Consider the following 24444-nt stretch of genomic DNA (forward strand, 5'->3'; position numbering starts at 1 on the left):
TGTAAATGCGCTAATTTTGAGCCCTACTGTAAAAAGAGGGCACTACAGTGGTGAACAGTGTAGTTTCACAGCAAGGTCCTGCTTGTGGGTAGTTTGAACCCAGGACCATCTTGCTATGAGGTGACAGCGGCTACTGAAAAAGACTGGGGGGCCTTTCTGTGTGTAGTTTTCCCTGTGTATGTTGCACCTGGGTACTCCAGCAGTCCAACAACACGCATGTTAGGTTGACTGGTGATTATAAACTTGCTGCAGATGTGAATGGTAGTCTGTCTCTCTGTTTTAGCCCTGTGATAGACTGCTGACATGAACAGGCTATATCCTACTGGGGTAGGCTCCAGCTTCCCTGTGATCCTGTATTGGATAAGGAATTAAGAAAATCAAGTGCCATGGATATTTTGTCTTTAACAGACACGTAAAAGGTACTAATTGGATAGGCTTGGATCAGACTTAGACAGATCACACTGAAGAACATAAATTTAAAAAATTTCAGACCTTACCAACTTAGCTTGAAGGTGACTTTAGAGAAAAATTGACACATGAAAGGTGGCAAACTTGGAAATTGTGTGAACAGGCATACCATTAACTCATGATAAAAAATCCAGTTTCCTGCTTTTTCTCTTTTGTGCATGAGGAAGAAACAGGGAAGCAGCGAAGGGGTAAAAGATTGGCTGTGATATTTTTGTTTAATGTCAGCTAAAAGATAATTTTTTACAAAGAGGAGAGTGCAAAGTAGAAATTAGAAGAATAAAGCTGTCTGTCAGTTGTGGCTAACAACACGTGGACTCACACAAATTGTGCAAAGAGACACAGAAAGAGAGGTAGTGCTAAGATATTGATTGGAGAAATCTGCGATAGAGAAAGGAAAAAAAGGACTTCCTTGTTTTTTGTGTGTGTGTGTGTGTTTTTAAACCTTTGCTGACACGCTTTTAGCTCCGTTTCCGACAATCCTCCCATGCATAAGCACATCTCTTTGGTTGGTTCTGCTGCTCATGACTGTGCATAATCTAATTGTACGTGAGGATGTAAAATTAATAGATTTCTCCTCTTTCTTTCTCTCTTTCTCTCTCTCTCTCTCTCTCTCTCACACACACACACACACACACACACACACACACACACACACAGTTTCTGGGTCTCCTGAGTGGGTTTCTGCAGAGTAGTATTTCTCTCCCAGCTGACAACTTCTGTCCTGCGGCAGACAACCAGCAAGTAGACAACTCATCTGCTTCCAGCCCAGCTCCCTCACTTTCTCTGCCTCTCTCTCTTACACACACACACACACACACACACACACACACACACACACACACACACACACACCATACATTAAATATATACAGCCAGATTTATATCTGACATGGAGTTAATAGTTCCTGTAAAGCAAGCCTTTGCTCCACTTTGCCCTCTGCTCTTAGCCTGCACTGCAGTACACTGCACAAACTCCCAAACACAAACACTCTGGTTTATAACCCTACAAGAGAAAACACAGTGCAACGAACGCACACATCGGAGCAGGTTTTATGAAACATTTGTTACTGCTGGCCTGCCATGTGTGGACCATCAAAGTTAAGCCAATAAAGCTCTGGTTTATAGTAAAAACTATTTACTGTAGCGCTCTCCTGCAGAAGGGCCAACACAAAGTTTCACTTCACCACATTATATAACTGAGGTTATTAGAGAAAATTATCGACACCTACCGACGTGGTAATGTGCGATCAAAACTTTGAAACAGTTCTCTAGGGCTGCAATAAACACATCAAAGGGATAATGCTATGCTGAAAAGGCAGAAGAATGATAAAATGATTATCGGGAATTACAGCTGAGAATGGCCTCGAAGCTTTAATTCAATGCCAAAATCCAAATCCTGTTTACTGATCTGGAAAACATACGTTCTTATCAAGACTATAAAAACTGAGAAAAATAATAATGAGTGAAAAAATGATCCGCTTGCCGGCAGCACAGCAGCCAGAGCCTGATTTGGTAGAGACTTTGTTTTATGTTTGACTGACGCTGCTTAGATTAAAGTAGCCCGATGTATAACAACACAGTGAGAACAGCAGGATTTTTTGGGCGAGAACTTTTTGAGAGCAGAGTCTGTGCTTAAACTATAATGGAAGTGGGTCAGAGATGCTGGACATGAATAATTTAGCATGGAGAGAGAAGACGGGATGAGAGACCATCTGAGGCAAGTGTTAGGGAAATAGGTTAAAGCTGGTGCATAGGATATCTGTGTGTGTGTGTGTGTTTGAGAGGGAGAGAAAAGCTTCCCTCAAGGAGCTGTTGTACATCAGAGAGGCTTAAAAAAAAGACAGCGAGACGGCAAACACACTCACACAGACACACACACACACACATACACAGCATTGACAGGGAAGGGAATAAAATAACTGGAGGATTTGGAGGGAAAACAAATCAAAGAGACGTGAAGAAGGAGAGGCAGGGAAGCAGACACAGGAAAGGGAGGTAGAGAGACAAAGGAAGTAAGAGGGGAAGAGAGAGCAAGAGGGAGAGAAGGGCAGGTGGGACTACTGCATGACAGAATGAGGATCTGTTCTTGACATATTCCCCCCTTTTTCTCGCTCCCTTTTTTTCCTCTAAAAAAAACTTCTCCCGCTCCCTCACCTCTCTTTCTCTTTGTCTGTCGCTCAGACGCGCGCACACACACACTTAAAAACGCACACTGTGACTAATAAGAAAAGTGTAAAAATGCATTATCTATGGTGTGCGGGAGTTTGCTCTTCCCATGAGACCACACACACACACACACACATACACACACACACAAACACAGAGACACACAAAGAAGTGTGACAAAGCTGCAGCTTTGTGCTCACTGTGGTTCTTTACAGTAAATCCATTTCTATGCTTAGCTACTGAGACCAAGACATCTGCTTACAATCTGTCAGCACAAACTCACTCCTGCCATATTAACCAGTGAAAGTAATGGACACCTGTGAGTCCCACATGTTCACTGAAGTGCAATTTATCTTATGACTACGTAAGAGTAACTGAAATCTTTCAGCTGATCTTTATCGGCGTCATACAATGCTACTGCGTGTCAGTGGATTAAGGGGAAGTAGAAGGAGGTTGGATGCAACTTTCACATCTTCTAATCCATGGCTCTTGAAGTTTTGATGAATGACTACCACTTCTGGGAGCTAGCTTGTGATGGAGGGCTTTACAGGAAAAATGCGCACGTCAAACACTTTATTGTTCAGAGGCGGGTGGTTAATGTTGCTAATTGTCCTCTTTGGACTGGTTTGAAGATTTTGAATCATTAGTGAGAAGACTGATACATTTCCTGACCCTTGATGTACTTCTCTGTGTACTTTTTCTGTGCCATTTCACTACATCAACTATGCTTGGACTAAATATATTACAGTACTTTATGGGCAACATAATGTGCTATCAGAGGCAGCCATTGGCCAATAGACCCATCTTCTAGTAACACGTTAAAAACCAAAATACCCTGACCTCCAAATCACGCAGACATTCATAGACATTTACAGACAAGTGACGGCTGAGCTGACACCTGCTGCACACAGAGGGAGCCTGCCCTTCAGCAGACAACCCATGTTGTAATTAGAGCGTAACAAGCATTCAGTTAAACTCCATCACTGGCTGTAGAGCTCGAACGCCAGCCGTGTGGCACATTAAACTCTCTTGTGGCGCACCGTGCACAAAAACACACACATGGCGGTCCTTTTTTGTTTTGCATCAAACCTTTGCCCTTCATTTCATGGTGCCCATCTTCATTCATCAGCACGATTATGGGCAATTTTATTGATTTTGATATTGATCTTCATTTTCTAAAGATAGCATCCATGCTGTCTAATCAACATCACATGATTGTTACTACACTGTCATCCCTGTTTTAGTGAATCCCTTTTCCTAAAAAGCTCACTCAGGGCCAATAAGATAATTAATGCAGTGAGAATTATTTGCAAAGAAAACTATTTTAACTAGCAGTGAAAAATGTGTACACTTATGTCTGCATTTTTTAATTTGTTAAATACGAAAAAGATGATAGCACTATATAAAATTATAATTATACATTTGCAGCTTTTTCTTATTATACAATATTTGAAATTTAAAAAAAAAACCCTACTACATTTTCAGAAATATTTGTGGGTGTTTTCTTGTTTGTTTGTTTTTTGTACTACTTGAACACTAAAGTGGCCCTCCAATGAGATGACAGCGCCAGCAGTGGCCCACAGCTCATTTGATTTTCAGACCCCTGTTTTAGAGCATTGGTTAGTGAAAGGAGACTGATTGTTTTCCTGGTTATGACTGTTTAAGAGCCTCCATGATTTCTCAGTGGATTTCAATTCTCATTAATTTGTGCAAAAAAAGCCAACCAGTGACAAGAATGCATCACTTTGTTTCTCAGCTACAACATTGCTGATGTTTTGGTTTAGCAGACAAAAAACTGTGCTCATTACAGTGAACTACAGTGAATTAATGTGTCTATTTAGTTTGACAACAGTATATATAACATGTAGAAGCTAATACTTCATATTTGTGACTGAACTTTACCTTCTACACAAGCAAAAACGCTATTTTTAGATTTATGCGGCGCAACACTAAACACAGCTGCTATTTCTTTACATTAGAACCAAATTAAAAATTTTTTATCATCTTTTAATGTGAATCTTGCTCACAAAACTAAGAAAAGGCAAAACTCAAACAATGATTATAGCTATTTCACTTTGAAATATAACCCATTGTTCCCATTTCCATCATTTTATTTCAGTTAACAATCACTTTACTGCGAGCCAGCTTTCCCAAAAAGGGGGGAAAAGTCTGAAAAGAAAATGTTATCATTACATTACAAATATTCATTATACCTATAGTTTAACCATGATTACAAAGTTGAATCATCCAACTATTTTGGTCAATTTTTAGCTTCATCTGAAGCTGAAGCCTAACATGTCTCGCATGTTAAACCATCACAAATCTGTCACTGGTTTGTTCAGTTCTCCTCTGCCTGTCTTATACTGCACTTTTATTATTCCCAGAATAGAAATGAAATCGTCTGGCACTTACAACATACAATCAGAGGCTTTGAAAGAATCCATGTTTTGTTTTCTGTTTTTCGATACGTTTTCTCTCTTCATCACTCCCTCTCTCTCTTTAATTGCTGTTTAATGATCTGTTTGATGGCCTGGCACACGCAACCTGTAATCAGCCTGAGGAAAAGAGGCAACTTTAGGTTTTGCCGCATCCTTTTTTCCTTTATCTGTTTTTCCTCTCCACTTGTTTCTTTTAGCTGTAATCTCCCTGTTATAAATATAACCCCACCCCCCCACCCACCCAACTGAGTTTAATTCAAAGAATTGGGCTACATGTCCGAAAAAATGTAGTAACAAAGCGTACATGATGCCAGCGACATGAAAGTAAACATTCACTGGTTTACAAGGATTCTTTTGTTTTTAGAAAATCAAACCCCCCCCCCCCAAAAAAAAAAACACAACTTCTGAGTGAAGCGTGTCTTTTATTGTCTCTAGTTTACCGATTCAAATGTTTCAGATTCCTATAAAAAGTAAAAAAGAATCAGAACAGAGGCAGAGAGCCAGAGCGAAAGACAAAAGAGAAATACAGAGCACACAAAAAAGTGGAGAGAAGAGAGCGAGACATAAAGCGTGGCGCCCTGATTTGAGCTTGTAAGACTAAGTGTCAAAACTGCGTGCCCCTTTTTGTCATACTAAGCTCTGAACATGTCTGTTACACACACACACAAGAAACACACACAAACACAGACTTGCTTTGGCACACTGTGGATTAATCTCATTGCTGTCTGAGGGGATCAAAGCGCATCTCTGTGCTTGGTGTGCTGCCACGAGCATCATGTGTACATGCATTCGTGTGGGAGGATGTATTTTTATGCGTCTGTGCGTATGTGTTTGTATACATCTCCAAGCATTCCTCTGGGAGGGAAAGCTTCTCAGCAGTCTTGCTGTCTGTTTCTTTTTTTTTTGTAAACGACTGTGTGTGTGTGTGTGTGTGTAGGTGTGTGTGTGTGTGTGTGTGTGTTTCTTACACATGCAGCCATATTGTTAGTGACAGCTGTAAAAAGCAGAGATGTCATTCCATTGACAGAGCCTTCGAAAATGAGATCTTCGACTACACGCACACACACACACACACACACACACACACACACACACAAACGCGCAAAGAAAAAGAGTCCAACACGTCATCGATTAGTTTCAGTATGTAGTGACAACGGTGAAGACACGGACGGTGGGAGATAGTGAGAAATACAGCTTGCCAAACAGAAATCAGGCAATAATGACTTTGCCAGACAGGTGTAGGCTTAAAAGAAGGGATGGCAATGGAGAGATGAATGGAAAGAGATGAAGAAAAGTGGAAGGGAGGATGCAAGGGAGGAGACAAAAAAAGGAGGATGGAATGGACTGAGAGAAGTTATTTCAGGTTGAAAGATGAAGTAAAGGAGGGACGACAGGAATGAAGGGAGGGATGGCGGAAAGGGCGCAGGGGAAAGGAGAAGGAGTCTGGTAGGGAGATAAAACAGAGAACAGAGCAGCTAAGGAGAAATAAATTGAATTTATAGCATTCACCTTGAGGCATCAGCCAAGGTTCTCACTGCAGGAGACTGAAGACAGCGAAGCCGCTTCGTGTGTCTGCAGACTTTCTTTATGGCCTAACTGTACACGAGGCTCAAAATCTAGTCTTTGTGTGCACGAGTGAAAAAGACAAATTTGATATTTTTTTCCTCAAACGGACTCTCAATCTACTAAAAAGCTTCATCTTAGTGGGTTAAAATCTGTCCAGTCTGTTGTGCGCACAGGAGATCCAGTTCTATTATATCCAGATGGAGTTTGGTGTTGCTGGGAATTTAAAGGAAAAAAATTCTCAGTGAATCACCTCCTAATACGAGATTATCACTACTTTCTCAGCCCGAGGCAGCATCCCACACACAGATTAAATAACTAAAATGTTCTGCGTCTTTCTCTGCAGAAAGGAAATAACTGCCAGTGCTGCCAGTGACTTTGTTTGCCTGTTGCTGAAAACCTTGACGTCATGCATCGTTGCCCTGATTTCTTCTCTTCTTTGAGTTTCTTCGGTGTTTTCTTTTCTGATGACCTGTTTACAACATTTGGTGCAACAGATGATTTCTGAGGTTCATAAAATGTTAAGTGAATTTTTCTTGTCTGGTAAAAATATGATCAATAAATTAGTTGACATAAAGTTGCGCATAAAGGTAGGGCATGAAAGTAAAAGAAGGAGACATTAACCATAAAGTGTCATCTCAAAGATTGACGGATGAACGGAAGATGGAAGGCAGACAGAGATGAAGGGAATATCATTTCTTTGGGATATCATGCAGTTTTGTTGGATATGTTGTAAGTTGTTGTAGGACAGCTGTCTTTCTCCTTTTCTCTCTGCCAAAAAGACATTTTCTGCTTTTCTTTCTTTCATTTAATTTATCCTCTTACTCCTTCCCCCCTAAAGCGACCAATACTTCCTGCCCTGACCTCTTTACTGTCTTTTCCGCTGCTTCCTCTGTAAGCCCCTCGTTCTCTCCTGCACATCTCCTCTCCTCTTACCACTTTTTAATTAGGTAAATTAACATTTGACACATTAAAAAATAATTTAAATAAAAAACCAAGGCTTTTGATTTCAAGAAAAGAAATTATATTTATAGATACCAGTCGTCTAGGAGGAGAAAACAATCATGGAGACATGTGTACACTTTAATCATTATAGCATGATGTATCGTGTTCTAGCCCTTTATGAGAGCAGCATAATTAGAACCCAAAATCTCAGAATTAAGAAGCCAGAGTTTAGACCTCAACAAACCCAGTTCTGTTGGAATGGAAATGTCACATGAAAATGTGGTCACTACTGACGATGGATGGATGGATGGATGGATGGATAGATAGATAGAACAACTTAAAAATCATTAAGTTTCCGTGTATATATTTATGTCTACAGAATGTGTGTGCTCGAAAAGGAGTAGGATGAAGTTTACACTTTTCCTGTTTCTACCCCCTTATTTCAAATTTCATTGCTTACAAATCCATATCCAGGATTCAACATTATTTGATCAATATATGTTTAACTATGTACAAGTCTAACACATTGAACAAACACAAATAAAACCATTTTCAGCACGTAAACCAGAACAATAACAAACTACATTTTTACATAAACTAATCACGCTGTGTTTAACACCCGCTTAATCTCTGAGCTTATTTTATATGTATGTGACAAACACCTTAATGAACACTTAAGCTTGGGTTACTCTGCCCTTGATCTGAATGAGGACACAATGAGACAACTCAGTCATTGAGAGGAAGATTTCCTATATTCATGCAATTTATTATTTTTGAACAATTGTGTGAATTTTTGATGTACTTTTCTTGATTTCATCTGTACAGGTGTTCCACACACTAACTCCTCTGACTGTAATGCTGTCATATTTTACATTTGTCCTTACTACTGGCTTGCTGAACATGAGGATTCCTCTCAGGTCATGAGTATTTGGTCTTTTTGGAACAAGTTCTGAATGTTGTGGGGCAAAGATTTATTCGCTGCTTTGTACATTGTTTGCGCAGTTCTGAGGTCAACCAAATCTTTAAATTTGAGAATATTTAATTTGATAAAAAGTGGATTTGACACAAACCGTGTCAGATTTCCAGCACAACATGGTGGTTATCGCTGTCACATGACGGCAACAAGGTTCTGTGGCTGAGCCTGTTGGGTGGCCAAGTCTTTGCTGTAGCAGCTTCCATTTTTTTGTCGAGTCCTTCAAAAGAAAGCAACTGGAGGTTTGTAAAGATGTTTCACGTCTCATCCAAGAGGCTTCTTAAGCTCTAAAACAACTGATGGTGAAGGGAACTCACACGATGGTGGTGTGGGGCTTAGAGGTATCACACCTTGGCCCCAGTGATGGTAATAACCCACATTTTGGTTCATGGGTCATTGATGCTCAGGACCACCTCCAGGGGGACAACCACAAGAGGTGAAGTACCTGTGATTCTCCATCAGAGATGATCCAATCTCCATCATCAAAGAAGCCTCTCGGATGTGGCTAATACATCTTCAGGGACTTAAAGAAGCCCAGCTGCTTTATTTTCTCAGCACTCAGGACTACCATAACCTGGATGACTGAAACCTGCACGAGTTTACATGCTTTTCTTGTGCCTGCGTAGGCTTCCTCTGGGTCTTGGGTAAACTGTTGCTTCTAAATTGACCACAGTTGTTAGTATGTGGTTGTCTATCTTTTTGTGGTAGCCCTTGTGACCTGTCCACATTGTATTCTGCTTCTTGCTCAGTGTCAGCAAAGAGAGGCTTCATCTCTGCCGCAACTCTCATTGGATAAGCAGTCAAGAAAATGCATGGATGAATGAGAAGTTCAACTGCTTTGACATGTTTAACTGTAATCTGGGTGTTTCTGTGTTGACAGGATCTGGTCTTATCATGCTGAATGAGTTAAGGGGTGAAATATGTAACAACTCGTCATCACAGTAAAAATCGTAAAATTACAGCCTCGCATTAAAGGTTTTCTTGGCAGACCTTTCCCTGTGCAAACTAAAGGCATAAAGGGTGTTGCTGTCCATACTGTAAAGCCTTTTAAGGAAAAGAACCTCTTTTTGAGATGACTTCTATCCATCGAGTCCTGATGGAGATGTTAAAGTTATGGTTCTGCTGGATTTACTGTCTCTTTGTCTTGGACAATGAAAACAGCTGCATCAACTGAAACATTACCAAACACATCACATGTACCTCACTGGGAGCTAGAAACTGTCCCAACACATACAGCAACCATAAAAGATGGACACGGATGTGTGTGTTTGACTTTGTATGAAACTGATGAATAGAAATGAGGGAAAGACAGAGCGAGGGATGTGTGTTAGATGTCAGTTAAGCTGAACAGCAGAAAGCAAAATAGGCTTTAATTCATTTAGATTGAGATTTCAGACCTGACACCCTGCTGTTACACACACACTGTCAGCACATTCCTGCAGCTGGTTGCGACACAGTCGCACACACACACACCTGCATATGCCAAACTATAGAAACACATGACAGCACACATGCACATCAACCCAAAGGAGACTGGAAGAAAATGAGCATGTGCATTTTTAATATAAACCCCGAAGAAAATAAGTCACGTGTTGGAACCCTGCAGGGCAGATGTGCGTGGCTCTTTTTGTGTATTTGTACTTGTGTGTGTGTGCATTAAAGTCTGTAAAGACATATAGAACCAGCTGCTGAGAACTACAGCACAAAGATAGACTTAAAGCCTCACAACTTCACATCAGTGTGTGTGTGTGTGTGTGTGTGTGTGTGTGTGTGTGGAGGGAGGAAACAAGAGAAGGTGAGAAAGCGAGACAGAACGTCAGTATGTGCATTCGCTCAGATGTATTTGGTATATGTTGCCGCATGGGAGTGAGTGTTTGTGTGTGTTTGCCCAAGAAACCACTGAAACATGCTGTATCATATATCACGTCTTACAGCAACATTAAACCTTACACCGATGTAAAACTGGGCAGCAACTCAGACATCAAACCCCCAAGAGTTAGAGCGGCCCGTGTGCGCAGAGACAGCTTCATGTGCATTACATTGAGATATATGAACACAAGGGACGCTGCCACCTTACACATCTCATGTTTCACGTGTGGGAGAAAGCTAGAAACAAATGACGTGTTTGCTGACCGTACTCTAATGTCTTGTGAAAAATATGAGCAATGGCGTCATGGGCATAACTCACTGAGAGGCAAATACCAGCTACCTGAAATGTCTAAATTTTTCACTAAGGAGGAACAGACACAGATATGCATTATCCCAAATGTGTGGAGAGACCTGCAACGGCATGAAAAATAAAAGAGCTCTAAAATCCAGCGTTGTTGGATACTCAAATAAATTACATAAGCCCCTGAAGGCAATTCATGGAGGGTTTTTAGAGATTTGATAAGGTTGCTCTAAAACAGATACCAACTGAAAACAGTAGAAAATACCAGTATTTGGTAAGACTCAGCCAAAAGATAAACAAACTACAGCCCAGTGCATACTACTGTGCCAACTATAATCAGTATTTGTGAAGGAGATAAACAGTTTGAGCACAGACAGACGTCATTACGTATGTCTGACGTTTTATTAATTAAAGTAGGACTTGCTGATCTATCAGTATGTTATACAAACATAATGTTTCATTGTTAGGAAAATTCTACACCAAAAAGAAGAGTTTGATGATAATTATAAATTTGTCTTGACGTTTCTTATGTGTGGAAACAACACAAAGAAACTTTAATAGTAAAACACACTGCTGAGTTAGAATATGTGTTAAAGATTGAGGCCAAGGGCAAGAGGGAAAAAAAGAGGGGGAAAAAAGTCATTATTTGCAGCCACATAATGAATGTATAATTCACTGATTCGTCACACTGAACTTTATTTATCTGCTCCAGAAACAGCAGAGATTATCAGCAGAGTAAATATTTGGTTTAATGTAGAGTAGGTATGATCAGTGGATGGAAACACGCAGTCACCTCAGAGTTCAGGTTGCAAGCTGGAACAAAATGGCGACAGGAGCTTAATCATGGGAATCATGCTATATTTATACACGCATTCACACATACATTCAGCTGGTAGGAGAGGGATGTTAAATGATGCACAGACTAAACTGGCTGCTTGAGATTGTTAATTAGAGTCTGACCGATAATGGATTCTTGTGGCTGCTGCAGCAAAAAATTCCTATACTGATACACTGGACAGTATTTAATACAAATATATCCATAGGTTATATGTCAGACTTACGTTAAAGGGGAAATGTGATGGTGCCATTACTTATGATCTTGCCAGTTCTTTCTTTTAAAATCTAGCTGGCAATTTGTAGTGAAGTTCCCCCTCCTCAGCTGTGATGTTTTTCTGGTACATGTGTGCTAAATATGGGAAACAACAAAGTTGGAGCTTCTGCGGTTTGGCAACTATGTGACAAACACATTTCTGAAGTACCCCAAACATTTTTTGCATTGTCTTCTGTAGAAAAATAAAATAATATCAGCAGCATGTGCGTCAATATCAGTCTATAACATTGATATACAATCATAGGACACTGTATTAGGTACCCTGGTTAACTGCTTGTTAATGCACATATCTAACCAGCCAAACTCATGGCAGCAAAGCAACACATTTATGGAATATAGACGTGATCTAAATCAGCGGTTTCAAACACAAGGCCCAGGGTCCAGAATTGGCCCAACAAAGACTTTAAGACAACACGTTCTCACTCCCAAAGCGTGATATTTTATGCTAGGTGACAAATCGTCAACATATTATGCTTCCGGGCACCCCACACGTCCCTAAATGTCTAGATCGGAAAAACGAGGAAAAATGAGAACTCTTTGGAATAAATCTACACATGTTCGTTCATTTTACTTAAACGCTTTGGAAAACACTATTTAACGTCATTAAAGTGTTGGTTAAGGTGAGGTGTAAGGTTATGGTTGGGGTTAGGGATAAGGTTAGGGTTAGGACTGAAATACATTGCTGGAACATGTATTACCACGGGACCGCCATTCTACTGGATTTAACCCATAGCCTGGCGCGTCGCATAAGAATGCGGAAGGTCATCTTTCATGTTCCTCAGGAACGCCGCGGGACGTGACAAATCATCGGGATGTTACACCTCGGGAGTGAGAACGGGCTGTTTAAGCTGGCCCACTGCATGACATTTGAAAACGTGAAGGAGGGCGTAAACTTTTGACTTTTAACTGTATTTTTATAAGTTTTACAACTTTTTCTACTAATAAAAATCTAATAATAAAAAAAAAACATGACAGAAAAGTTCCTGTTTTTCTACTATATACAATAGAAATTTCAGTTTTTTCACAAAAGGTAATTAATGCGCAGTTAAACGTCCTTATAGTGATGGAAAGGCGAGTTTCTTTGGTCCGGCTCACTTAAGATCAAAGTGGGTTGCATGTGGTCCACGATGTATAATAAGTTGGACATCCCTGGTCTCAATAACCTGGTGAATTTCAAAAGTGAGCGTTGGATTTTGGAAGAAAGGATTTTCCCTATATTATAGCAAAAATAAAGGAATCTTTATCTTTAAAGCCTCTGATTAATAGTAATTATTTTTGTTGTCTTGATGCATGCTCAGTCATCCAGGTAAGTAAATCTCCAAAAGTTGATTCTGTTCATCTGGACGAAGCGTTTGGTGGAGCTGATCACAGCCACAGAAACAGCAATTCGTAACAACAATATTGCAGAAGTGGAAGCAGAGCAACTACGGACGAAAGTTTCGGCCTGTCTCAGCAATGCAAAGCCCCCAGCATCCAACATCACCATGGAGGAGAGGAAGGCACTCACATCACTTAGTGATGACAACAACATTAGGTGCACAGTATTGCTAAACCAGAAAGACTATCATGAGAAAATTTTGTGGACACTCTTTCAATGATGAGGACGTACACATCTTGGACAGGGAGGAACGCTGGTTTGAGCGCAGAGTCAAGGAGGCCATTTATGTGAAAAGGGAAAGACCATCTCTGAATCGAGGAGGGGGCCTAAGGGTACATCTTTCGCCATCTTACAATGCTGTGATTGCAGCCATTCGCCAACTCTCTGTGAATGGTACTCAAGGCCATTGATCAGTGGGCTTTGGTCAGTGGTTGTTGATCAATGATCATGAGAATTTGCATAATTAAGATTAAGGAGCTGACCTCCCAGCCCATTGTTCCTTCACTGGGCTGGTTTCAGTCATTATGCAAATGTACTGTTTATAAGATTGGGGAAACCTGCAGTCAGCTGAGACTGAAGAAGTCACTTGGATGAGTGACGAAACGTTTCTCCCACAAAATGCTACGTCCAGATGAACAGATTCAACTTTTGGAAATTCTTTTTTTTTTTTTTTTTTTTTTTTTTTTTTTACCGTTGAACAAGTAAAATGGAAACTTCTTTTTTTAACTTTCAGCAGTCAGTCATCATGCTGTTACTGCTGTGTGTAGTCATGCCCAGAAGTACGATTCTGAACCGTGAAAAACTCCTGGTACTCTATACTTATGGGGTGGTCAGCGTGTATGTGTGTGTTTATATGACGTTAATATGTATTTGTGTGTTCTCTGTTTGTAACTCTGTGTACAGGATATAAGAAGCATGTGTGTGTGTGTCTATTCACGTCTGTGCCTGTTACGTAAATATTCATCATGAAGTCATTGTATGTATAAAAGAAATGCTAGACAGGGCTTGACATCGGTAAATCAATCAAGAGTGCGCTTGCACACGTGCGCGCACACACAGACGCAATTTCATGCAAACACAACACCACACATTCTGATTCACTGACGCCTGCAATAATCACACGAGTCATTGCTACACCAATAAAACGGTCCGTAACTCTGCTCACCTGGACTGTGAATGGACATGCACAGACTTACACACACACACTGTCTCCCTAAAAAAGAATAAAAATAAAAATGCAAACTTGGAGTTCAGGAAAACTAAATCACAATGGAAGCCCTCATTTCCCATGATCCAACAGTTGACTGTCCCACAATCTGTTTAAATAGACAGGGCATGCTGACAGTCTCTTTGGCATCTCTTTCAGCCCAGTGCACTGTTCCACTAAACTGGACCTTGTTGTAAGGTCTCAGTGAGGATATAAAATAGCAGAAGGGACTCCTCTTTGCTGCACAAAGCCTACAAAGCTACAAAGCCATCTATTAAACCGTACTTTGAGTTAGACTGTGTAGGTGTCTGTTAATGTAATCAATCATATGGAGAGCTTTACAGCGGTACATGGTTATTGCATTATCACAGTACTTAAGTATATCATTTTAAAGTGTGGAGAGAAAGAGAGAGAAGATAAAAGAAGAAAGAGGGGGAGGAATAAGAGGAGAGAGTTAATGAGGTGCCGGGTGAAGATCATGTCAATGTGACCAGTCATAGAAACTGAAGCAGCAGAAGAAACTCCTGGAGATATCAAGAGTTGATTGTTCTGTATTTAAATTCTAAGCAGTGAGAATAAATGAGAAACTTTGGAAACTTTATACTGTTAAACTAAAACTGAATGCAGTCTTTTACGTTAACCTCTGCATTAAAGAGAATAACATAGCATGGCTGTGTGCAAAATGTACCACAAATCACATCTGTAGGAATTGTATTTTCAGACCGGATATTGACGTATGATACAGCAATCAATATTTTCTAGGACATTTGAGACATCACCCACGCTTTTATTAAATAACGATGTAGTCAAAAAAATATTTTAAAAATGTTGAGATATGTCTAAAAGCAGCAGGTTTCCCAGTCTGGCTTCCCGTAAAGCATACTAAGACTTTACATTTCACTGGGTAAATGATTTATACTCAGAGTTTGTATGAGGTTCTGGTCAGTGTGTTGCCAACAGTGGATGGCAGTCAGCACACCACCAAGCAGATAGGAGCACTAACCCGCACAGAAACTAAAGCCATGCAGAGTATGTCCATGTAAAAGAATTAATATGAATTTAAATGAACCCAATATTTCGAGGGCAGCACGGTGGCACGGTGGCAAGAAGGTCCTGAGTTCAATTCCACCATCAGGCCAGGGTCTTTCTGTGTGGAGTTTGCATGTTCTCCCCATGTTCGTGTGGGTTCTCCCCATGTTCGTGTGGGTACCCCGGCTTCCTCCCACAGTCCAAAGACATGCAGTTAGTGGGGATAGGTTAATTGGAAACACTAAATTGCCCATAGGTGTGAATGCGGGAGTGAATGTGAGTGCGATTGGTTCTCTCCTGAAAAGGATAAGCGGAAGCGGACGGATGGATGGACAATATTTCGAACTCTTTCATCGCTTTTCAAGATCAGGGACATGATTGGAGAGCACACTGTATAATATGCCTTAAAAGCTCAATGTGACAACAATGTATTTAGACATTTTTAACAATGTGATAAGGTGATGCAAACTGAGAAATATCCACACAATCATTTTCGCCATTCATTCATGTTGTGGTCACATTTTTACAGTTTTAGAGGTAAATTAACTGTTTTTCCATTATATTGTTATTTTTTGCTGTTTTGATGAAACTATAACGCAGCCACATGAGATGGCTGAAAACTTAAATGAATAAAACGACATGGATTTCTCAACAAAATATGGCAGAAGTGCAAAAATACCTTTTGTTCTGATTTGAAAGAACATAACCTTTATGAGGCAATGTGCACGTTTACGTACACCGCGTGAAAGGACAGAAACACGAAATGTAACCAAATGTAACAGCTTTTTCAGTTAGATGGAGAGAAAGACTTCTTCTTACTTCATCTCCAGGACCTCTTCCAGGTGCTTCCGCCTCTCTGCCCGCAGCGAAGTCAGGTGACCTTCCTTCTCAGCCAGTGAGAGTTGAGTTGATGACAGCTTGGCTTTCATCACCTCCAGTTCCTGTTTCACCTTCTCCATAGCAACCAGCAGGTCCTCCACCTGACACATACAAGTTAACACAGTGTAAATATTTTGGCTCATTTTTTTTTCCTCGCCTTTCCTTTTTTCTTTTGCACATATTAGTCTTTATGTCTGCGAGCGTGTCGTCTATTACGGTGCATATGTGACCTACTGTGTGTTGATTTTCCTCCTCCTTGTTTTCCTTCCCCTGTCTCAGTTGTTTCTCTTTCTCCCGCTCTTCTCTGATACATATTCTGTGTCCCACTCTCTCACTGGGCATATATCAGTTTGTCAGTTTAATGTGAGTGAGGTCAGTGTGGATTTCTCTCAACGACGTGACCACTACACACACACAAGCACACACATTTTCTCTTTGGAAACCTTTTTCCTTCCTTTCCTAGTTATATACTACACACCTCTAAAGTTTTAAATTAGCATAAATTCGTCTTGCATCGCTGTTTTTCTGAATGCTTAAAGACAAACAGTGAACTTGAAGCACTGTCTCTGAGACCTTACAGCCAAATTAATGCGCAGTCTCTGCTTTATACTGAGATTGTAATTTAATAACATATTTATTTATTTTGCAAAACACAACTCACAGCTTTACAGTCTGATACGGCACCCTGGATGGTACTTTAAACACTGCTGAGCTCAGACAATATTACATGCCATGTGGAAGAAGTTCTTCTGACCTGAACCACAAAGAGATTTTCTCTTCTTATTTCCCCTTAGTTTTATTTGGATAGCCATGTTATGTATACACATCCGATCTTTACATGTTTGGATATCTTTACTAAATCTATGGAGCCACGCATACACACAGACAGCCAAACAAAGTGTTACTTTCACAAGATGAATGAATGTGTCTGTTTCGGCTACAGAAGTTTATTTGTAGATGTGTATGAATGGTTTAGGTTGCATACATGGATTCTGAACGTCAGATTAGCTTGTAAAGAGAGATGTCTCAAACATTTCTGCAAACAAGTCACCATAAAGAAATGCGTGTTATGACTGATATTTATAATGGGATTCAGCATCTCCTCCACCACCACTATGATCTTCATTTCTGGTTTATTCTCTCCTTTCGTCTCTCTCCAGAGCACTGACGGTGATGCAGAACGGCAGAGTTCAGAAAGTTGTTCTCTGTTGTTTTCTCATTAATATTGTGATACATCTGTGTACACCGGTGTCAGGTTCAGGAGTTCGAAACAAAGGTAATCAAAGCCTGTGGTTTTATTCCTGTCCTTGGGAAAGATACAGACTTAAAGGCTGTATGTGTCATCGATGTGCAGGTTTGTGATAGTGATTCAGGTTTGTAGTATGAAGGACTTGTAGTGATCAATAAAGTTAGAAAAGCTTTGCATAAGTACATTAAGATTTAATTTGCAATTAAGAACACACTGGTGATGGAATGAGAATGGAAAAATAAGATGGGAACTGAGACAAAAAAACAGAAAAACAGAGAAAAAAGAAAAGGCATAGTGTTAGTTCAGGCAGGCCACAAAGTCAAGCTCAGCTGCAGTCCCAGCACATTAGCTGATCTCCATGGCACCCTCAGCAACTGAAGGCTCAGCTCACACTCTTAAACATTCCCTCCTAATTCAATCCCTGCATTATGCCTAAATGGCTTTCCACATATGCCAGAACAACATAATTCCCCCAAATATATATGACGTTAGAAGGAAATGACAAACTTCTTTTGACTGAAGTGGCCCTGACTGAAATATGTCCCTTCATATCCAAACCCATATAAGGCCACTGAAAAAAGAAAACTTATTCATAGTTTACCGTATGCATGCCCAAAAACATTTCTACCAATTAACAAATCAAAGTCTTATCCATACAAAAATACTTTTTTCACTTTCCATCAGTTGCATCTGTTATCTCATCAAAATGAACAGATACAATAAAAGCTTTTTTTAATGGCTTTTTTTAAAAATTATTATTATTTTCCAACTTACTGTAAAAAATTAAAATTAAAATTAAAAGATGAACAAATGTAAAAAGCAGACAAGCAAGGTATGGGATGAATGTTTGTTACCTTTGACCACCTAAATCCGCTTGTGGTGAACTCATGCATTGGAATGTGAGAGAGCTGCATACAAAATAACAGAGAAAGAGATGTGAGAAGAGGGAATGAGAACAGTGACGGAGGTAGAGACGGACATAAGGATGTAAAATGGGAGTAAAGGAATTGCTAGAGGAAAGGCGGAGAATACAAAGGGTAATGAAAAGATAGGCGCAAAGACAAATCAAGGAAGCCGAAGGAAGAAAAAGAAGGAAGCAAAGAAAAGTGATTGTTTGTGGCGAGAGATGTCAAAAGAAAGGGAGGAAAAATGCAAAAGAAGCAAATGCTAAGCTGATGAAAGAGAAGCAACCAGACAGAGGAAAATACACAAGAAGGAAGACACTGACAGGCAGCAACATGAAATACAGTTCAGACAAGACAGAAAGATAGTGGACAATAGAAGAGGGTTGTTTGTTGGGGGTAAGAAGGAAAAGATGGGACATGATACTAACCTGGAGTTAAGAGAGAGGAAGAGAGAGAAGCGTGATCATCATTAAAAAACGATTAGTGGATGGGGGGATGGTGGGAGGGGGCGAGGAGAGACAAGGTCTGGCTGGGAATGGACAGCAACCCCTTCAGTGTTCTGAGAGTGTTTCCGTGTGTGAATAAGGGTGATTTCAGCTTTTATTTTAAGCATAGGAAAGTATGAATGAAAGAAGAAGGTGCATTGAGTTCAAGAATTGAAATTGTCTGGTTAATAAAAGACGGGAAGCAGGAGAAGAGAACGTCTGTCTTTGGTTTCGGAAGAGACGGACATGGTGTGTCATTCTGTTGACTCATTTCTCTGTCACACACACACACACACACACACACGCACACACACACACGCACCTTCCTTCAGCGATCACAAATACAGTAGTGACTAATGTCTTGCAGAAAAAGTTAACAATATTTTTATGTGGTGTTGGTCAAATGTTTATGCCGGAAAAACCCTGTTCATCACACAGTCGCACACACACACACACACACCTACAACTATGCAAACACGTGTTGTCTCTATAGCTGGACATAAAAGTTGTGTGTATGGCTCCCAATATGGAGTCAGGATGCGTGTATAAATGTCCCTGGTTTGGCCGCATTTGCATATGCGTGTGTACGCATGTGTGCCAACCCCATAATAAGTGATGTGTGTGTGCCTTTGAACAGGCCGGCCTCATTAAGGGAGGAAATTGTCTGCCTCTGTCATCATTTTATAATTTATTATGTGAAAGGTTAATTGCAGTGACGCAGTTGTAAAAAAAAGAAACACCAAAATATTTATTTACAATTTACTTGTGGGGACAGAGGCAAGTTTCCAGTTCCAAAACCAAACTTGGGTCCATCTGGCTCCTGCTGAATGCAACGCTGTGCAGCGCCGGCGTACTGTTTAAATAGCAGTTAGCACTTCTTTCTGCCGTGTTTGTGCGTGAGCATTTAAAGAAATAAGTATGCATGTATGTGGTCCGCCGTCTTGCATATTACTATCCTGTCTGCGAGTGCCACATACACACATGTGCATGTATGTCTGTGCTGAAAGGTTGAGTTAGTGCTGTTGATGTTGGGAGAGGGCTGCAGGAGTGTTTGGCTGCCATCTCCACTCATTCACCACACGCTGACGCTTTTTGCTCCTTCCTTCTCGACTGAAGCATTTTAACACGACGACACTCTCCAGGACCCTGTCCTGGCCTAAATGGCCTCTTTTCTATCTAATTAAAGCTGTCACTTGTAGCATATTGAAGTTTTTCAATATTTTCCAGCCAAATGAACTGTGATAGCTTACCAGAATTACAGTAAAGACATTAAGCAGCAATTTTTAAAAAATTTTTTTTTTTTTGCTCCAGGAAATAAGCAACCATTAAACTCAGGACTCTGGGACTTTCTTTGCGGCTGCATTTTAAGACAAATTTAAATAAAAGAATTATTAAATCATAAAAGAAACACATCAAGACTAAAAAGAAAGAACTCCTGTCTCCCACGTAGCAATGATGCTGCTGTAAAAAAAGAAAAAATGTGTTTGCTTTTCTTGTTCACCATCTTCATCTCTCTCTGTAGCTCTCTGCTTAGATGAAACGTCAAACCATTGACCTAATATTAATACTTGTGGCTTTCAGTGCTTCCTCACTGTGTGAATGAACTCCAGCCAACTAATAACAGCAGCGAGGATTGTGTTTGACCAATGAGTGATGATTAGCTTTGCAAAATCTAGCCAAGGAACTTTGCTTTGGGCTTTTCTTGTGGTTCGTGAAAAGACTGTACTGAAAAGAGCTAAATTAATGATTTTTCTTAGCTTTGTTTAAAACTAATGTAAGGTTCCTGAGGGCTTTAAAAAATTCCTACAGTTAAAAACAGCCATTAAATATTGCTGTTTTGGCATTTTAAAAAGCTTTCCTCACCAGTGAGACCGGCCTGTAACGCACTCAAACACAGCATATAAGTTTTTTTTAAACATGCAGAGTTAATTTTTGTTTGTGCTGTAACTTCTACCGCCCTCTAGGCTAGGTCTCTCCTGAAAATAATAATAATAACAATAACAATAAACCCACCATCTTTTGCTAAATCTAACCATGCAGCTTTTAGTGCTTAAATCTTGATTAAAGGAATGAAAGCAAAACTAAAAAGCAAGTCCAAATGAAAAAACATCAATAAATCAGTGCAGTCAATGAAACTTTAACATATGATGATTCAACCCATCACCATTCATCCAACCAACCCCTGAATGTGGACATTTACATTCCTTAAAAGCAGCCTGGCTTAGCAGGCGTGATAAGCCTGCTAAGCCAGGCTTATCACGAAAACTAAGGAAATGTGTTTTTGGTCGATTATTTCTTTGTTGTAACAATTTTCTTGGCAGTAAGTCTTATACCATTGGAAAGCCTGTTTATTTCCCCTTAACTGGTGCCATATTTATGGGGAAAATGTATTTGTGGGTTGTGGCCATGGAAAACTTCCCAAAACTTCTCCATCAAACAAACCAAACATCTTATTCTGCTATTGACTCTTGTTTTGAGCTTCTGGTACCCCTGGTGCTGCTAATCAGGTGGCTGATTGGCACCTGATTAGCAGCAGCTGCCAGCACCCTGCTACAGCAGGTGATCCGGATGGGGCCCGTGCCATAGGGCAACTTCACGCTGGTGTTCCACAAAATACAGATTTCTTTACTTTGTGTGATGAGTTTATTACCATTCAATGTTGCCATGGGCAGTGTGTCAAAGAATGGAAAAGACCTTACGGATAACACACAGAAGAGCCAGTATTTGACTGGCAAGTATGATAACATGTTGGTAAAATACAAAATGAAGATTTATTAATGTTCAAGCACCACAAAAGGCATCTACACTGCTGGGAAATGTCAACTACCTGAGCCATGCTCCAGCTAATGGTTTTAGAATAAAACTCAATAAACTACATTTCCTAATTAGAATATCAGATATTCACACATGTTCGTTTCTTGCAACAAAATCCCAGAGAGTTAAATATCTAAATGCAAAATGCTATTTCTTCTTGGTTGCATCATTACATCAAAAGGCAAATTCAACCTGTCGTGCAGATCATCTTAAACATATTTTCCTGTTGCACTAAGCACCTTTGAAAACTTCCCGATCCTGACTAGAATCTGAAACATAAAAACAACACTTCTTGTTTCCACATGGATCTGAAAGAGCTAAGTCTTATTTCACCTGTAATTACTATTCCGGATAATAACCTATCGTGTGTCTTGTCTTCGTCTATCTGCTTGACTTTGCCCATGATCTGTCTTTCCTCTGTTCCATCTCTCTGCCAGCTACTTGTTTGGCTCTGGTGCTCATTAACATTTACTGTGGGCAAGGATGTCAGCAAAATACCTCAAAAGTAAAACATCTGTTTGCATGCCCGTCTTTACATGTCGGTCCAGAAGTAGTCCAGTAAGTAAAAGCCAGAACAGGCAGCCAACATTTAGCAGGAGTAATAACAATGGAGTCCAGCCGTATTGCCAACAGCTACAGCCGACCGTGTTTTCTCAGGGCAGTTTTCATCCGTACAGCCCACACAGTTTTTTTCTCCCACTTGTCAAAACGCATCCAGGCACTGAGGAACATTTCCCATCTCTATGGCCTCGTTAAGTCACTGGTACCCAGGGGAACGACACATATGCACACTCCCTGTGGTCTGAGGTTGAATTCACCAAAAACCCTTCCGTTCTGAGCCTCCCTTAACACCGGTATGAGCTTTCCTTAGTGCCTCAATATAGATAAAACACATTACAAATTGGAGTGGTCAGCTCGCGCTTCATTTGAAAAAGCTGTTTGTGTGTTGCAGGCTAAAGTGGACAAAATGCAAGCTGTTCTTTAAATAGAGATGTATTTGCCTCCCCTGCAAATGAAGAGTGACTGGACAAACACGCACACACACACACAGAGCCACACCTGAATGAGCTCAGTTGGCAAGTGTACAGCTACTGCCATTAGCCACTTTTGGCACTGCGATGTTTAGCTATGTCAAAAAGAGTTTTTATGTAGCTTTAAATATGTTTGCCCATATGTTTTTTCATCATATGTCCAAATGTGCCACAAAGTGAAGGAATGAATGAGGAAAATCCTCAGAAGTGAGGACATTTGTGTCTGTTTGAGAAAATAACTGATAGGGGTTGAGTTTAAGGAAAGGTTTGGGTCCTTATACATGCAGTTTCATGCGTGCGTGCGTGTGTGAGCAACTGAGAGAGACCGTACTTGCTTCTCGGCCTGTGTGCGTGCCTGCTCCTCCTGGGCGAGCACCACCTCCCTCTCGGCTGTGATCTGAACGCTTTCTCTCAGCGCTTCCTCCAGCTCCTCAATGCGCTCCTCCTTCTGACGGAGAGAGTCCTACAAAGCAAACGTATGGAAGAAAAGAGTATTAGTAGATGAAAAAGGGATCCCAAAAGTTAGAATAAATAATCTTGTCTCAGGCGTGAACGTCTGAACCAAATTTGTGCAAATCCATTAAAAAGTTACAGCAACTTTTCAGTCAAAACTGCAAATGTAGCTATGATGGGAATAGAGAATAAAGTCACTAAACTTAGTGGGATTCATCATCTGGGGACCCTTAATGTTAAATGCAGAATATATATATATATATATAGAAATCTATTCTATGTGTGAGTGATGGACATATATAAAACCAGATATATGTGCTTTAAAATTAAGATTTTCACAATTTTCACATATCTATGGGCTACATTTGTTATTATTATTAGTTCACAATACATCGTATTTGTCTTATATTGGGAATTAGTGCAACCCTTTAGCCATCCTATGCCTAAATCAAGCTGTTTCTACTTCATTGTCCCTTAAGCTAATTTTCCTTCTGACCGGCTGTTTCTCACTAACACAAGATTTGAGTGGCAGGCAGATGAGGCATCAGTGCTCTGACTGTGCCTCGAGATGACCATATAAAAGTCTCACTTTCACACAGAGCCAGGAGTAACAACTGAATCATATTAAAAAGGAATTAAATGGAGTGTTTAGAGCAATCTTTGTGGCTCACAAAGATGCCTGTGTGATTGTGTTTTTAATTTCTCCAAGCTATTTTGGAGTAGTTGGATCTAATGAGTATAAAAGCTAAGCTTCATCTTTGAACATGCAGTTGTTACGTACTAAATGATGTGCAAGAAAAGTCAAAATGTCATGTCCCCATGGGACGAGGCTGAGGCTAAAGATGATGCAAAAACTGCTCAGAAATTGCTTGAGCGAGGTTTAAAAAAGCCTCTGAAGTGCTCATGTGGCCTAGGATAATTGGAACAAGCACAACCTGTGGAGGTCCGACCCCACAATAAGCAGGACCCAAAGGTTGTGCTCCCAATGCCCCGGTGCCACACAGCACCAGAGATCCATTCTCCAGTGGGTCAGAGCTGCATGGGCACCACACTTTTAGGCAGGTGGTCGATTAATATACATCATAACTTTTCTTAACTCAGAAGTTTCTTCGCATCACAACGTACCTACAAATGTCTTTTAGTAATTTTGTATGTGTGAGTAAATGACATGGCTAACTCA

The 24444-nt window shown here is 40.3% G+C and overlaps 1 protein-coding gene across 13 annotated transcripts in view; it reads right to left on the bottom strand.

Moving 5' to 3' along the window:
- LOC134646592 (ELKS/Rab6-interacting/CAST family member 1-like) overlaps positions 1–24444 on the bottom strand; it is a 159453-nt gene that overhangs the window by 54968 nt on the left and 80041 nt on the right. For 7 of the 13 annotated variants that reach the window (XR_010096770.1, XR_010096769.1, XR_010096768.1 and 4 more), the window contains 2 exons: positions 23143–23274; positions 16268–16428 (listed from right to left, as the gene is read on the bottom strand). Coding sequence is in view for 9 of the 13 variants with exons in the window: in XM_063500408.1 (XP_063356478.1) it covers positions 16268–16428; positions 23143–23274 (293 nt within the window). In the remaining 4 variants the exon portion in view is untranslated. Of the gene's footprint in view, positions 1–16267; positions 16429–16474; positions 17827–18430; positions 18485–23142; positions 23275–24444 lie in introns of those variants that run through there. The other 6 variants (XR_010096767.1, XM_063500406.1, XM_063500407.1 and 3 more) reach the window with 2 other exon arrangements.

This window comes from Pelmatolapia mariae, linkage group LG17, assembly GCF_036321145.2.
Source record: "Pelmatolapia mariae isolate MD_Pm_ZW linkage group LG17, Pm_UMD_F_2, whole genome shotgun sequence".
In the NCBI taxonomy this organism is placed as follows: Eukaryota; Metazoa; Chordata; class Actinopteri; order Cichliformes; family Cichlidae; genus Pelmatolapia; species Pelmatolapia mariae.